The following is an 18,093-nucleotide window of genomic DNA, read 5'->3' on the forward strand; positions in this document are numbered from 1 at the left end:
ATGTTTAGATTTACAAAATAAATTGCAAATACTTGTGTTGGGTATTCAGTATAATGATTTTCTTATCACAGGCTTCGTCGAAAATAAAGGGGCAAGTTGTAGCATTAAGGAACATTATAAAAATTAATAAGCTATTCTATTCTGCCATTATTCTGTTAACCTTTCCCCGGGCACAAGGAAAATGAAAGGGAAATTTTTATCCTCCAGTACCGCGTATAGGAACTCTTCCAAGTAATTTGCATCGAGTCACTTTTATAATGATTCTTTTGTGTCCAGGAGAAGGCTGAGTATGGATACACTGTATACATGTTGTTGTTTCTTCTGGATAATTATTATTCCACCGACCCCAACCTCTGCGTCAACATGTGAGTAGCACAATTACATTCTCACGGCATTGCTTTACGTTTCCTAATTGTTTCACTGCACCTACAACTAATATTTATAAATATTTTACTTATTTTTAAAATGCAGAACACAACTTAATATGTTAGTGTTATAACCATTGTAATCACACTCAATATTTTTTTATATACATTCAACATTTTTGAAGCTTTTTTATTGATATGTTAGTTCATTATTACGGAAAATAAAGAAAAGCATGTGCGATATTTTTTTTCAATTTATTCTTTATACTTTCAGGTGGGATATCAAATTTCAGTGAACAATTTCTTAAAAAGCAAGGAGACATTGCTAATATCACATATGCTGTGAATGGCACGGAAATCTCTACATTTTCAGAGAAAGTCACCATCGTGTACGATGTATGTAAAAGTAACACACTGAGTGTCCAATGCACATTTAAATGGAGAGAGCAACTTAATCAGCTGGCTGTGAAGAAATGGAGTTCAGAAGACGATGCATTCTGTTCAGCTGAACGTCGTAACTTTACCTCCGTGGTCACCTGGGAGATAAGGATTTCACAGGTGGTCAGTCGGTCATTGAGTGTAATGCATCTCTACTTGGAAAACTACACCAGCAACGAACGGAAAATCCAGACCATGCGTCTCATGCGCGTTCAATTATTGCGTAAGTAAGGAATACGACTTTGGAATTGGAGATACTATCATAGCGAATTTTATTGTCTTTTATACCATACAAAGAAAAATATAGCATCATTTTTAAACAACAAAGAAACAGGTAAGAAGAAAAATGTCATCAGCACCTAACAGTACTTACGGAAAAGTATATTTATTGATTAGAGGTCATTAAAGTATCAATTGTTTTCTAAATTGAATTAAAAATTGATGCTAAAACCCCTATTCAACGGACTTTAAAGTCCCGGATCAAAATACTATATATTTTATTCAGCTGGGTGTACCAATTAAGACCAAAAGCATATCAGTCTTAAAGAGTAAGATTTATATTTTGTGACAAAACGAGATTTTCCCTCTGTCAAACTGAAAAATCTTGCAAGACTTATTTCCTATTTCTCAATGTCTAAAATTATCTTTTGGTGGAAGAATTACCTTGATTGCTCATATTTATGCAGTAAAATAAAATTTCTAGTATCATGTGAAACGTACAATTTCATTGACAACCTGAAATGAAATGATCCATCAACAATGTCACCTAAGGAAGTAAAGTTGTTTTAAGATTGGTGTGATGTATTTCGGATGCTTCAGTCTCAAACTGTATTTTACTGATAGCCGGATAAAGTTACCTTGTGTACGTCTGATTTTAAGCATGGTTTTCTTTGTGTGGTTGTAGTACGTATAAATAGTTGATCTTTGTGTTCGTGTTTTCGACACATATGTACATTCAGATCCACCCAAAGTAACGAGTCTAAATATAGACGGACAGGAGGTCAACGAAACTCATCTCATTAACGAAGGTCAGCAGGTCACCATCTCCTGCTCCTTTGACACAGGAAACCCACCTGTCTCCTTTCGTCTGGTGGACAGAACTGGCAAAGAACTTACTACCGACAAAGAGAATCTTCACACTTCACTTTCAGCAAAATGTGAAGATGACTGGCCGTTAGTTCGTTGTGAAGGAGACCGGTCAGAACAGAACAGATCGGTGTTACTTCTTGTCAGGTGTAAGTACCAAAGCCGACAGCTATAAACAGACATTTATTTATGTGGCTCTCTTTCTCTCTTTCTTTTTCTTTATATACACACATATTTGGGAGTTCATATATGGTACGTATAGGTAAAGCATTCTTTTGGCAACTTAATTTAAAAAGAAGAAATTTAATGAGTTATTTAGTTAGAATTGTACAAAGCTCAATTCACTTGTTTAAAAATTCGCTCCTAAGCTTTAACAGACAATGATAGTTTTAAGGACTTTTTGGCACATTACAAATAAATTCAACACTCAATTGTTTGTTGTATGCCGTACATTTTTATATTATAGCATATTTAAAATAGTTTTTTTTTTAGTGCCAAAAGGTAACTTCTAGAGCTTAGAAAAAGTGAACATACATTCACCTAAACACCTACACACTGCTTTCTTTTTAAAGTTACTGAAGTATTGCTATGTGTACATGGAAAAGAAACCGAAAAAAACTACTCAATCCTAGTTTAAAGAATTTATTTAAAGAGCATTTATGATTCTGTCGTATTTGAGCTTGAAATCTGTATGTACTTCTAGGTCCTCCTCAGTTTGTTAGCACGCAACCAACTGTCGTCAAAAATCAAATTTATGAAACCTGGATTTTTAACATCAAGGCTCATACAAAAGTGATCAACAGATGTTTTCTAACCACAACCGAATCAGAAGAAAAGCCTGTTACTGAGGTTGACTGCTTTTTAAGCGGGGATCCTCCATATTTTGTGTTGACTGTCGTCCTGAGCAACAAGGACAGACCTGAAAGGGGATCTTGGACGTTAACTCTTCGAAACGATGTAGGGTCTGTGACCACAACATCAAGTGAGTACAACCGTGTTACTTTCTGTAGGAAATGCTGTTAAAAATTTTTTTTTTTAATGTAGCCGTTCAGAAGCAAGATTGGATCTAAATTTTAAAAGTTCTTTAAAATAATATCATATTATAAAATTATTTTATGTCATTGTCAACCATAATGCTTTGAAATTTTGTTTTAAATGTTGTTGTAGCTGTTTGAAATTTGTGCAGGATTGCTAACTATGCCAGCAACAAAAAAATTAATATTTTCATCTGCAACGTGCGTGGTTTAGTACGATTGGGAAAATGACAAGCGTACAGTTTAAGAAACGGTTGCCTTGATTTTTTTTTTTTTTGGTATTTCAAGAAGCAATGAAGGAATGGTGTATGCTATGTATGTAAAGCGCTATAAGCAAATCTTTGGACAGGCGCTATATAGATCCTCAATGAGGAGGAGGATGATGATGATGATGATGATGATGATGATGATGATGATGATGATGATGATGATGATGTTGTTGTTGTTGCTGTTGTTGTTGTTGTTGTTTACAAACTGTCAGCCGGAGAAAAGGAAATCAAACCGCGAAGAAGGTCCGCGTGTAGCTAATCGACGCAAAAAGTTAGCATCTCCACTCATGTTTATCGATTGTTCCTGCGATTTCTTGTGCTTTGTTCCGATTCAGTAAACAATGACAGTGAAAGAAGGTGAGTTGAAATGAAAAAAAAACTTAAAACAAACGGAGAGAAAGAGAAGGAACAAATGAAAGGGAAAATGAAAATCATACTTAAAGACGGAAAGGAAAGAGGGTTAATTCAGTAACTTGTATTCGTAGAATGCAAACAACCTGTGACAGTATCTCCACAGAGATACTCCATCATATACCCAACTTGATGACTTTCAGTAAACGCGACACGTTATTGCAACTACACACGATTAAGTTATACCACTTTACAGGTTACATGTTACTTTACACTTTACAGAAACTTCATATCCCATAGTATTCGCAGACACATAATAGTAATCTTTTTTCTCGTTGTCATTCATCTCCACATAGTAATTCTTTATCTACCATAGTCGCCTTTTCCTATAATATTTTATCGACACTTTAATACTCCCAAAATTTAGCAAAATATGTCAGTTTTACACTGCTAGATGGGAAATATGAAAAGCAAATAGTTATGCGCAATTACGGCATGCACAGGTAGCTGGAACTGTCAAAAAATACATTAATTTCTATTTCCCTATAGCAAACAGTGCTTACTTATATTTGCCAATCAGTGTGTAGGAGTGTTGTGAATGATTAGATGCTTATAGCAAGAACTAGATGCAATTTTATTATCAACATTATTATTTCTAAGGTTGAGTAGCACAGACTTTTCCCAAAGAAGGTGACTGACAAAGAGAGAATGGCAGATAGATAAAATACCGCTGAACTGAAAGCAAGAGCGTTCTAAGTTTATTAGGTAAAACTCTTACTTTTGTTCTGATGTGTTTATTTCTTTTGTCTGAAAAGCGACATGGGTAACGGGAGCAATGTACGTGTGCAAGGCATGATGGATAGAAAGGAAGTTCTTTCTTGTGACGGGGGCGTCATCAGAGATCTACAACACGAGTTCAGAGTTCACCACAGTCGTTTTCAGCCTTATCACGAACTTGTATTACTGGACTTTTGGCAGACGATTTTTTCCCAGTTAACTCCTAAAACGAGGCATACTTGTACAAAGTTTCCGGTTTATTCACATTTCAGCTTAACTAAAACGAGGCAGGCTACTACAAAGCTTCCGGCTTAGTCACATTTTTTGTTTAGGTTCACCGAGACTGACAGCGGATCACTTCGCAAAAGGCTAACTTGGTCGTGGCAGACAGACAGCAGTCCACCTATACACGTCCATATGGCCCTATATCTCTATTTCTGTCAATCCCAATTCTGTGAACGCAAGGATGAGCGGTTGGAGGAATTGATGCTTTATGTCGAGCTAGTAGCGAAGGTTATATCACGGCCCAACAGTCGGTCAGGTACAATTAAGACTGAAATAGATGGTGAAATAAATATTTCATTGTTGATAGGATTGATGTATTAGTGCTTAAATAGTTAACGAATAGTTTTGTCGTTCATGTACCCATGAATAAAGATAACACCAAAACTTTATTTTTGCTCAAATTAAAATGCACGGAAAAAACTATAATTAATTCTTATGTTCAGAAGTTATCTTGAAAGCATCTTTGCCTTTTACATTTTTGGCATCTGGTATGTTTCTTTTTCTTTGCTCTCTTTTTACCCTCTCTCTCTATGTCTTCCCTAAGCTCAATTTACACGCATGCCTTTCTGTTGTCCATACGCACAAAATATTTCGCTCGTGACTTTTAGATGGTTATACATTTAAAAGGTGAGTGCAGGAAGCATTTACGATTTCAAGTATTTACCATTACAGGTTACAGTACTGAAAACATTAGTCACTTTACAGCTCTATTAACACGTGGTAGCAGTTGAGAATGTGGATATGAGCGACGCTAGAGATTCTAAAGACTTCTTTATGTCTAAATAGTAACTGGTAGTTGTTTCTAGATTATTCCAGAGTTGCATGGTGAGTGCTCGTGCATGCATTTGTGTGTGTGTGTATGTGTGTGTGTGTGTGTGTTTATGGGGCTGAGTGAAAGGGAGCAGTTAACTACAAGTCAAGAAAAGGTTCAGGATTTAAGATTCAGAAAACTAGTACCCAGGTAGTCAGAATACTAGGTATTAGTAACTTTTATGTTATTTTGCACATAGTAGAAAAAATATTTGTTTGTATTGAATGTACTTTTTTGATAGCGAGCTGGTGACAATTTTAACATGCTTTGTCACTGACAAATCTATAGGAAAGTAATCATTATTATGTTATATAAACATGTATTTGTATGCTCGTTTACTATAGCCAAGAAAGCTGATGCGGAGACACATATCGAGAAACGAGAAGCCAACAGCCAGCTGTCACTAAGAAAAACTAGACTTGTCCCAATCCTATCAATACACCTGTTCTTATGAAATCCTGTACTACCCCTTCACAGTCAGAAGGGGAAAACCCGAAATTGGAATTATCTGTTAATAGTCCGTTATGACTCGAAGTGTGCAATAACCTTTTTGACTAGAAATTATTAATAGTCCGTTGTGACTAGAAGTAACCTACTGTTGTCCTGTACCTTGACGCCATTGCAAGTCGTCCGTAAGTATAGAAACTTTGATTACACAACCTGTTAAATCCCATTAATTTGTAAATGAAACACCTATTAGGCACATATCTTTCGAAAACAATGTGATTTCAAACAGAAGTACAAAACATGTAGCTTTAAAAGCACATTTGTCCTTAAGCATATACTACGTTTCTTTTTTTTTTCTTTTATATTACAGGCATTCCAAAAATGAACTGCAGTTTTCATTATACAGACGCTTGTGAGCTGCACGTTCCGATTCCTGACAAAACTGAAACAGATTTTGTAATCTACTTTAGTCCTCATGTCGGAGAACAACGTAAGCACCTTTCTCTTTGATACTAATATCTTCGTCACTGTCATCTACTTCACTGGCATAATTTTTCAAATTTTACCTGTAGCCTTAATCATAAAGAATTAATTTATGTAGGTAAAAAAGAACTAGACAGGATATATATTTTAAGCTTTTTTCTGTTCAAAGTTTATTCTTAGAAGATTTCGTGTATCAGAGAAGGATAGTATCCTCCTGTAGGGCATCCATAATTACAGAACCACATGTAGTTGCTGTTTTAAATGTGTTGACAGGAAGCGTTGTCAGATGTGAATGGTCAGATCATTATAGCTGCGACAGTGAGCCTGGGTTCCTTGTCAATTTTCAAAATGCTCAAAAAGCTGTAATTACACTTCCTTCAAGCTTTGAAGAGGAATCTGGGAAATTCAAATGGCACGTTCTAGGAAGTGCTTACAGTAACTCAGGAGGTTGCTCCTGGAATCCCAAAGGTGCGTTTTATTAATATTCGTATTTTAGCTTTGAGGAACATATTTTAAAAGATAGAACAGTTATTTTTTTCCCCAGACATTTTTCATTTACACAAACACTTGAAACAGAAATTGGCCTAACACTGGGATGTACAACTTTTCACTATCTTCTAACAACAATTGTTAATTTTAGGTAAAGATATCACTTAATGATACTGTTAACATTGCCTAACAGCCAGATGTAATCTTAAAATTTGTGGATGAATCAGTTCCTATTGTGGTCATGCATGCTCTCAGAAGCTATATTTATGATTATAAATTACATCAATCTGCTTTTACTAAATTTGAGCATTATATAATTCTTTTGAGAGAAATGAGGACTAAGAGTCTTAAAGGTTAGACCTCATTTCTCAATAGTCTTGTGAAAAAACAAATTGTATTTCAGTTTTATAGTACTGTTGGCACCAACCCATTACAAAGTTCTTGAGTACAATAATGATAATTTGTTTTGTTGTGATTTGAATGATTTAGTAGATATTTTTTTATAAATTAGTTTTTAACAAAGAGCCATCTTAATTTCTTCCCAAGCAAAGAATATAAAAGAGGGAACCATGATAAAAAAACATAGACATATAAACAATGCAATTAAATTCAACACCAAAAACTGTATTAGGAGACTAGTTTATATATATATGGGAACTGAGGTTAACTAAGGTTGAAAGAACTACTATTTGTGCTATTTTTGTTAGATTAGAGAGGCTCAGCACACCAATATCTACTGAATGAATAACAAGTTTAATTACCCTAGCTCCAGATATGTATAGTCAATCAGGTGAAGCAAGGTTCATACTATTTTGTCTGGAAAGACACAAGTTAAACCTAAGAGAGGTTCCTTCATCATATTCTTAACCTTGATATAATTCTACGATTGTTTCCGAATAGATTGCTACTTATTTTTACTATACAGAAGAAGGCAATAAAAAATACTCATGAATTAGACATAAGCCTATGTATCTGTTGATGTGTGCATATAAGTACAGCCACCAAAGGTACATATATATATATGGAACATTAAAGACACAGATGCATATTTTTTTTTTTTACTGTAGATGCAAAAGGTTTGCATAAGAGTTAGTTGACACATTATGTCAATATACAAACAAGCCTTTTTCTTTTTCACTCTAACCCATCCACATGAAATCCATGTAGCTTTACAGGCCAACTGCTGAATTTTCCTTTTTTCAAGTTATTTATTTTTAATCTCCAGATAGAAGATTGATAGAAGTGAATTCATGAGATTTCATGTCAATAAATGCATTAAGTTCTTTAGTCTTGTATCTTTTATTTAGTTGGAGAAGAAACAGTGATGCTATTGGCTGTTTGTTTTTCATTTTACATTTGTAAATAAGAAATTTTGCTTCTAATAGAATACTTCCTCGTTTATTATCTGTTTTACAATTGGCATTAAATGTGAGAGATTAATTTTAAACTAGATAAATATTATTTTTGCATTTTTTTCATCCATTTCCTTTTTTAAGTTTATTCAGAATAGTCTGGTTACTTCACAACACCATAAAAGGAATTTAATTATCTCCCTTTCACTTGCACAGAAGGTGCATTGTATTGTTTTCCTCAAGCCCCATCTATTCTGCCAACGCGTTTGCACCTATAATTCTATGGGTAATTCTGCACTGAAATGACTTGGGTTTAGTGTCTTGTACCTTTTTAACTTTTTTTTATCAAAACTTTAAGAACCATGCATCCTTGGGAGAAAATAAAACAAATTTGTTAGTGAATGAAATGAATGCACCTACAAGTTTATAACTTGTTGAAAAGTGAATATAACTTCATTTTGGAAGTGAGGTACAAGGACGGTGCTCATCATTTTTTTTCCAACTGCCTTAGGTACCCATTAGGTACAGTAGGTACATAGGTACATACACGAGCATTAGGTACAGATCGATCAACTGGGATATTCCACTGAGTTACAGGGTATCAAACAGACAAGTGTATTTGTTCAGGTTCAGACTCAGTTACTGTACACCATTGGGCTTCCCACTTCCTCAAAACTTCTTTGTGGTTTACACCTTATGCTGCACATATCAATGAGTTCAAATGTACAAGCAAATAAAACTAAATGACGAAACGCTTAACATCATATTTTGATATATTTTGTATATATTTGTGGTGGGTGGTTATCTAAACGTGGAATTTCAGTTAGAATTGAGGAAGGGAGGTTATTGCACTCACTTAAATTGTATTTCACAATACAGGGAGAAATTTGCTTGTAACATGAAAATGGAATCTTGACCCACTTTTTGTTTCCTTTTCTCATGAGCTATTTCACAGGCCTTTAACAAAGAACTCAAGAAGTAAATACGTTTGATTGTAGCACATTATGCATATTAACTAACCTTAAATTTCACAAAATGATGTTTTCCTACTAGAATATATGAGGTGTAAGGCAATCAGTTTGTTTTAACCTTCAGTTTTTAGTTACAGGGACATGCTAAATTTTGTTTAACTTGAATGTACATGAAGAATTAACATTAATTTAGAGAAGCAGATTTTACAAAGATATATATGGATTCTGCTATTTTCTTTTTTATATATTTATTTATTCATTTATTGATTTATTTTATTTATTGGTTTAAGAGATCTCAGCAAATAGTAGAATGTTTTCTAGATTTTAATATATGTCTATAAATATGGGAATCTGCAGCTTTCATTTCTTTATGAAATTTTTGTGATGCAAAGAAAAGAACAAATTAAAAAACATCTCCTAAGTTTTTTGAAATTAATATATATATAATAGTATAATAGTACCTTTACCTTTTTTGCAGAAACTTGCTTTCCTGTTGACAAGTATGAAGAAGTTTCAAGTACAAGACTGATGAGTATGTACTGTAGCCTACTACAAAGTTGGAAAGCATATATGTAGTTGAAGGATATTTTTACTATAAACAGAAATTGATATAATTTTCTACAGGAATGAATACTAATATGCTTGCTTTAAATATGGGTCATAGCATAGTCCCTTCAATAGCTTTATAAATAAAAGAGCAAACATTCACTACATTTCTACATTTTGCTTTTTCTTGTATTCAAAAAGAGTGTATGTGGGCCTCTAAGTATGTTTGACATATAGGTGCATGTCTAGATCTCTAGACAGTCATTTTCGTTTACTGATATGTATTATAAAGTTATTACTTTGACCTTTCAAATAGAGTTTATTTTAGACATATATCTTAGTCTATTTAGCATTAAATATTGTAAGGTGCAATGAATATTTATAACGAAATTACCTGCTAAATGCTTTCTTATAGAGTGAGCACATTAAGGGAAAGACATATACATGAAAGTAGGATATCAATTGCAATCATTTTTTAATCGGGCAACTCATGGGCTGTGTGATACTGAGTGTGAACAATCACAAAGTACAAGCAGACAATATCGCTAACTAATGTGACCTCCACCCTCCTTGACATGATAAATAAGTTCTACGGTCAAATAAATCTGACCATAATACATCAATGGCATCTATAGCTCCTGCATCACACTAACATCTTTCTTTGTTATACGTGAGCACGAGGTGTATTTACATAGTCTGACAACAAACCAGCAGGAAAGTAGCATGTTCTGACGGTGTGTCTCCTTCCACACTAAGGCATTGCTCTGACCAGCTCTATAATGCTTTTATTGATATCTTCAATATCTCCCTCCAACTCCTCATCGTCCCCCGCTGTTTGAAAGCATCATTCACCGTCTTTGGCCAGAAGAAGACTAAGGAAATGTCACTAGAAGACTACAGACCCATGACCTTCACATAAGTCGATGAAAGTTGTGGATACACAGGGTCTCAAGCATCTCTTATGCACCTCAATTGACAAACGGGAACCGCAAGCCTCTCCAATTTGCTAGTATCTCATGGACCCTTTTGGATGGTAAAGTTCGCCGATGATATTACGGCGGAAGGTCTTATTACGAACAACCAGGCGGTGGATCACCTTGTGGTGCAGTAAAAACGGTCTTCATTTCTATGTTTCTAAGATTAAGCAGATAATAATTTACTTCGCAAGAAGAGAGGTGCTATGGGATCTCTTACTATCAAAGGGGAAGTCACTGCCATAGTAGGGGCATTCTGGTTGAGTTTTACTGGGTGGTGATCGGTATTATATTCCTGTTTATGTTTTATCCTCTGAGTAGGGTATATATATATAATTTTCAGAAATAAACACATAAAAGGTATGACATAGGAAGCTAGAGAATTCAGTATGCAGCTGATACATCAGTAACTTATAGGAAAACAATCTTTAATGAAAAGTATAATTTAGTACAAGTCAACACTTGTTGGTTACATTTACTTCAACCTATTGATCTATGAGATTTTATTGCTAATAGCAATTGTTTCTGTTTCTAGGATTTGAAACATCTCTAAAACCTGAATATTCTGAATACGGAGGCAAGTATTACAGTGTAGATTTAACAGCTTGTTATTTGTTACGTTTACAAATATTTCAAGTATGGTTATTGTGTGCGTATCGTGCGTGGATATGAATATGCAACCACATTTACACAGAAATCTCAATTTTAAACAGACAGATCGACCGACTAACAGTTTGCACATTTATTTAGCAAAATGCTATCGTATGCCATATCAATGTGTTTTGTAAATAGAAACATCTAAAAAAAGACATATTCCTGTTTTATATCTTGTAAAGAAGTGTCTTCTATATAATGTGAAATTAGTGAAACAAGATGCATTTAATTTCAAATGTTTTCCATCATTTCTTTGCAATCTAATCTTTAAATAAAGGAATTTGGTTCCCAAGAAATGAAACTTTATTTTCAATTATTTTCTGTTATTTTCATGCTCTGTTGAAGTAGAACTAAATGTTGAAAACATAAATGCTTATCATGCAGATAACAATCATGCAACAATTATTGGCGCTGCTGCTGGGGCCGCTGTACTTATCTGTCTGATCCTGATCTTGCTGACTGGCATTCTACTTTGGAAGAAATGCAAGTCTAAAGGCAGTGTCATGTTACATTGAAAAATGAATATCAATATAAAGAAGACATTAAACGATAAAAAATGTATACTTATAAATCATTACATCAGAAAACCCCTAAAGTAAAATGGTTACAGCTCGGAAAGTAGACGCCTTTGTGAAAATTTAGCAGTCACAACAAGGTTCTTCTTAATGATTTCAAAGTAACGAGGAACAATACATCGGACAGATGTGGACCTTGTTTTCTGATTACATGCAGTACGTTGACAGTTTGCATTTATTTTAATTTAGTTATTGTTTCAGGTCGTGACCGTCCTAATCAACCCAAAATGTAAGTTAAATGCTTTTAATTTGCATTTATATAAACTACATTGCCGAAGGACATGTTTGTACTAAATTTTGTATTTATTGACTGTACAGTTGTTTTTTATAAGTAATAACAACCAAAGACCTCCACAATCTCGAATGATAACTTCTCGCATCCATTGATTTGTGCTATTATTCCCCTCCCCCATGTACCTATAAGAAAAAGCTTCAACATAAAAACTTAAATGGCATATGGCCATGCAGTTTCTTTAGCCAACAACCCATTATGTCACGTGCGCTGATAAAGCTTAATATTACATTGCGAGTATAATTACTCAAGATAGCCTCTGGAAAAAATAGTCTGTTCCCCACAAATATGACTCCACTCGAAACAGTCTGACTAAATTTTGAAAATTCTCATTAATTATTCATCAATTTTGAAATGCGAAATAAACAACAAAATTCAGAGGCCAAGACCTTCATCATCTAGTAAATCCTACCATACTAAATGGTACATCTAAAAGGTCTGTCGCAAAATGTAAAGGTAACATTGTTTGAACGCATACATTATCTAGGACTGCTAATTGCCACTGATGGCCACAATCACAAAAAAGATTAGGCAAAAATTTTGACGTGTTAAGGGTATAACAGGTATGGCGTAAAAATAATCCATGGACGAAGTTTTCTAATTATTTCTATACTCAGGAACCCAACTCCCATTTTTTCAACAAGAATTAGAAAACCATTAAAAACCGATGAAAATTAAGTTTGAATTATATCATCGCAGGGAAGGCCATCCATAATCTCAACAAACCTCACCCAGTGCGCGAAATATTGCTGCAGTTTACACTTGCTTCGGTGAACAGTACTTTCTGTCATTAAAACAAAGTACTATATACTTTCGCATATCACTCTGGACTTGCACTCACATAGACATTAAAGTCATTCATCAGTCCTCCCCAATACATAAAATACTACACTAATCTAGCAACACATAATAAGATGTTAGTTTTGAAGTATACAAAAAGTAATACACATTGACTCACTACCAAACAAAACAGTACATATGTCTAGAGGGCCGGTAGTCCGGCGTTGTTGTTAGTTTTGGCGGGGCCGGCGGATGATTGTTTTGGGCGGGATCTGCTGAGACATGACTAAAAGATGATGCTCGGCAGTGATTGGCTAGGGTTAAAACTCCTAATGGTCCCGACCGGATCGGAGCATCGCGAAAAGTTTACCCTTCCCAGAGGTATATAAGGGCAGAACTGGGACAAAACGACAGAGCAGACGACAGCGGATCAGAGAGGGAGCACAGACATGCGAGGGAAAAGTTTGTGAAACCTATTGGGACAGTTTGCTAATGAGTATATAAATCACGAGAAAAGTGTTGAGGTGAGAACATAGACCTACTTCAGCCCCTGCAAGCAGTCAAAGAACTGAAACAATTTCTTGTCACTACCTCTAGTATTCTTAAGACTAGCGTAAATAATCTGAATGATGGTCTAAAATTCACTCTGCAGACCTATTTGTTACATAACCTGCCATAACACTGGTCCCTGAACATTATTGTAGTTTGTTAGAAATTGATAAAGACAACATAGTGTTTCCTTTTATGGAAAAGCTGTTGCTCATCTGAAACAAATATTTTGAAGTGTACAGTTGCGCAATGCAAAAGTATTTTTCAAACTGTTTGATTCGAAGATCATACAGAAGTTACGGTATGCTACTGAGATATATATATATATCTAAAAGCGAGGGAGAAGGAACACAGAGTAGATTCTCGCACACTACTTCAAATGTGTTTCAAATAAAAGATATATTATGTCGTTTCATCTTTTTCTCCGTGAACGCACGGAGGTAAGAATATGTTTATATATGGATATATTGATGTATGCGTGATTTCTTTAAAGTCTTATTATTTATAAATGTTATTTTTTGAGAATTTTATTTCTCAAGTACAGGCTGTAGAGATTTTATGCAATTTGTATCCTTATAACCCTGATACCGATAAACCGGTGGACAAATCTTTTGCTGATGAAGAAGTCGAGCTCAAAATAGGAGTCTCACGGAGGATAACAGTAGATAAAACTGTGGGCAATAAATAAAATGATTAAATGATTCCTTGAGGTGCTGAAGATAAAGCTAGGGATGATTACTGTAAATGTTGACTAGACTATATTAAGTTAAATAAAGCAAAATAGAATGTATATTCTTTTTTGTTGATAGGAAAACGATTTTTGTACAAAGAAACATGCACAAAAATTATTTCGACATAAATATTATTCGTTGAATATTAAAAATAACACATGGACAGGTTAAGGCTTTTCACAGCAAACACGTTTTTCCTACTTGCCTCCTTTCATAAGTTACTACTCTCCTCAGACAAATACTGGTTTATAGAACTCCACATTTTCTGTTTACCGTTTCAGTTGCTCTTTATTCGTGCCTGTGAACATCGCAAGATTTGTCTTTAACTTTTTTTTATAACCAATTTACAGGGATGAACCAAGCTGTACAATCACTGAACACCGAGAAAACAACTCTTCTGACATAAAAGATGGGGAAAAACTGGATAGTCTATTACCACAGAATCCTTCAGTGTCCTCGTTAGAGAGTTTGCAGAGTGCAAAATCATACACTCCACTCCTAAAACACTACTCTCGTACAGAAACCTCATGCAGTCTTCCTGAGATCTCACGCTAACCTTTTTGTGATTTGTATTTAAATACACACACTCAATTTAACTGTCGAGTGTCAATTTATGACATTGCGACGGTATTCTTGACTATCAGATTATCGTCGTCTTTGTTGTTTGTAAATATGCTGTAAAGGGGATGTGTTTTTAGTAATTCCCAAGAAACAAGAAAACTCCTGAAACAAATGACAGAAGAGATCTCGTATGTAATTACATGTGATTTTTGTAAACATTTAATTCTGTCAAATTGCAGTCTTCAATTTTAGAAAGGATATTGAGAATCAGCCGCTTCTTTTACTATTCACTTTTTATATTTACCCGTTGATCTGAGTTAAGACGTTTTTGTGTCTTATGGGGATACGTCCGCCTGTTACTTTATTTGCCACATTCCTAGATTGATTTATGTGTTTTCACCAATTTTCTTCTCTTTGTGAGTCATTTTATTTCTACTGCCTCATCTTAGAAGTTTTCATTAATTGCACCCAAAAGCATTAATGATGAGCTTCGAGCGCTGTAAAAGTCGGTTCTGATATATCTAACATTGTACATCTCCAGAAAGCTAGGTTTGCAATGACGGTTAGCGTGATGCTCTAACAAGATTTGTGTTGATGGAACGAGATTTATATCTGAGAAATTTAGGCCACTACATACAAGATTATGAGCAGAGCTTTAATAAAAGCGTCATATCAACTTACAAATAGTTTTAAAATCAGAACTGTATTAACTTATTGAAGATTCCATGAAGTGGCGAGGCTGCAGACAGCATCTATGTTGATGGTATCCACTTTCTTCAAACATGAATAGCTGCACGGACAGACATTGCAATAACCCTTTGCCTTTAGAACAGCTTACATTATTACAATTAGCTCTAAAAACACATGGACACCTTGAAGAGCATTTCTCAGTCTCAAAAACTATTGTAGTCTAGTGATGTTATCAAAATGTGCTGATCACCAGTATAAGCAGTAAGCCTCTGGTCCTACCTCGTATGGTTGTTACCACTGGTTTGATCGAATTAATGACTATTTCTAGCAATTATAACAGAAGGCATTTTAACAATATTTTAGGTCATATTACAGGATGATGACTGAAATTCTCGAAAAACTGAAAATGGCAGCTACACCTCCTATAGAATGCAAGGCTTGAGAACAAATTTCAGAATCGAAAATGGCTATCATTCGATGGCAAAAAAGCTAACATAGTCTTTCTTACCTGGTTATAGATTGTTAACATCGTAGGTTATCGTTTTATATATCGTTAAAAAGTAGCCAAAGTCAGTACATAAAAACGAGAACAGATCGTAGGATAAGATAGCATAATCGTAAAATTTAAACAGAACATTATAGATTGTTATTCATTGCTTGTGCTGTCATTTCTTACAATAGGCATCTTCCACTAATGGCTTTTGTCTCCTGTTTTTCCTTTTATCATTTCGTTTTGAAACTTCTTGTTTTTGAGACCAGCATCCATTATTAATATGTTTGTACGTTTTTAATTTTAGTGAAGTGCTTTGAGAGTGCTTTTTATGGTGCGAAAAGCACTATGCAAATCATTTTAATTATTCTTGTTGTTAATTACAGTTAAGCGCTTTGACCATGTTTATGGTGGAGAATGTCATATGCAAATCATTTTAATCACTGATGTTAATGACAATGAAGCGCTTTGACCATGTTTATGGTGGGGAATGCGCTAAGCAAATCCTTTTAATGATTTTTTTTTAGTTAATGACAATGAAGCGCTTTGACCATGTTTATGGTGGGGAATGCGCTAAGCAAATCCTTTTAATGATTTTTTTAATTAATGACAATGAAGCGCTTTGACCATCTTTATGGTGGGGAATGCGCTAAGCAAATCCTTTTAATGATTTTTTTTTTAGTTAATGACAATGAAGCGCTTTGACCATGTTTATGGTGGGGAATGCGCTAAGCAAATACTTTTAATGATTTTTTTAGTTAATGACAATGAAGCGCTTTGACCATGTTTATGGTGGGGAATGCGCTAAGCAAATCCTTTTAATGATTTTTTTTAGTTAATGACAATAAAGCCCTTTGACTATGTTTATGGTGTGGAATGCAGTGGTGTCGAATGCACTATACAAATCCTTTTAATTTTTAATTTTTTTCTTTGTTTATGACAATGAAGTGTTTGGCCATGTTTGTGGCGGGGAATGCAGTATGCAAATCCACTTTGTTATTTTTGTTAATAAGACTACGTGTATTGTGTAAAATGTGCTCTGCATATAAAAAAAATTTATATTGTTAATGACAAGTAACCACTTTGAACCTGCTTTTTACGGTGGGAAATTTTTTTTTACAAATTATTATTATCATTATTATGATTATGAATATGAAGATTGAAATGGATAAAGATTGAAACTACTATTCAAATTTTACGTTTTTTACACAGATGGTATGCGCGTGCTTGCTTTTAATTGTTGATGTGTGTTTCAAGAGGCACAGACACAGTAAATGTAAACCATTTTACTTTTTCACACATCTTTTACACACTCACACACACAGACACACATTCCCAGTGATGACGGCCAGTAGAGTCTATCAAGTGAATGGCACGTGGAATGAATGAGTTGTGGTGACGATTGGTTCTTTATACATCGGGTACCTACAGTTAAACCGCAAGAGTGAAAACTCACATGTCAACACATGATCAGAAATACAGAGGATGCGGGATGCCTTCCTGAGGAAATGCTGATGACCAAAGCTTGACAAGTCCCTATGCCTGGTTCCGGTGATCTTGGAACAGATATTAACAAGGGAGACAAGACTGTTTCTGTTCCCTAGGGAGAGGCTATGGAACCAAGAGAGAAAAGAAAAGTGATGAGACTTTCAATGAAGGACTGAAAGAACCGAGTGAGGATGACAGAGCTTACACAGAAAGATCTGAGTTTCCTTAGGAGGTACAGACGTTGTTGGCTCTTACGGAGGATCACGTTAGTGTTGATATCCCAGTTAAGCTTGTTATCAACGAAAGTAACTCGTCAGCCGGCCAGCAACTACTCCACCACGGCCAAGCCTATACCTAAAATCATCTGTGTGTGCGCGTGTATGCGTGTGTATACGTGCCATGTTCCATACTACTGTAAGGTGACAACAGGATCTGAGAGAAGACCCTTAACAGAAACTCTCTGTTGCCTGTTTGTTTAAAGTCCAGGATCCAAAGAGTTGGTTGGTGAGACAGATGGAAGTCTAAAAGCGGCTCTCCTCCAACAAGTGAGGCTGTACAATGTTAGCAGTAGAAAAATCAACAAAGAGAAGCCTGGCGTGAACTTA

General features: G+C 34.9%; 2 protein-coding genes across 2 annotated transcripts in view; both read left to right on the top strand.

Moving 5' to 3' along the window:
* Positions 1-18,093, top strand: part of LOC112569690 — a 72,816-nt gene that overhangs the window by 42,516 nt on the left and 12,207 nt on the right. The gene's annotated exons all lie outside the window — the stretch shown is intronic.
* Positions 5,993-17,179, top strand: LOC112569682. Its single transcript, XM_025247569.1, has 8 exons — positions 5,993-6,048; positions 6,234-6,353; positions 6,620-6,814; positions 9,637-9,690; positions 11,214-11,255; positions 11,717-11,827; positions 12,109-12,136; positions 14,610-17,179. Exons 2-8 carry the CDS (start codon positions 6,245-6,247, stop codon positions 14,812-14,814), a joined length of 744 nt encoding a protein of 247 aa, XP_025103354.1. The 5' UTR covers positions 5,993-6,048; positions 6,234-6,244; the 3' UTR covers positions 14,815-17,179.

The sequence above is a fragment of the Pomacea canaliculata genome, linkage group LG7, assembly GCF_003073045.1.
Source record: "Pomacea canaliculata isolate SZHN2017 linkage group LG7, ASM307304v1, whole genome shotgun sequence".
Lineage (NCBI taxonomy): Eukaryota > Metazoa > Mollusca > Gastropoda > Architaenioglossa > Ampullariidae > Pomacea > Pomacea canaliculata.

Bases quoted from the DNA above. Each gene is read 5' to 3' on its own strand.
- LOC112569682 (XM_025247569.1), top strand. From the start codon at position 6,245: ATGAACTGCAGTTTTCATTATACAGACGCTTGTGAGCTGCACGTTCCG. The intron at 6,354-6,619 runs GTAAGCACCTTT...ATGTGTTGACAG, and splicing joins TCCTCATGTCGGAGAACAAC to GAAGCGTTGTCAGATGTGAA. The intron at 11,256-11,716 runs GCAAGTATTACA...CTTATCATGCAG, and splicing joins TGAATATTCTGAATACGGAG to ATAACAATCATGCAACAATT.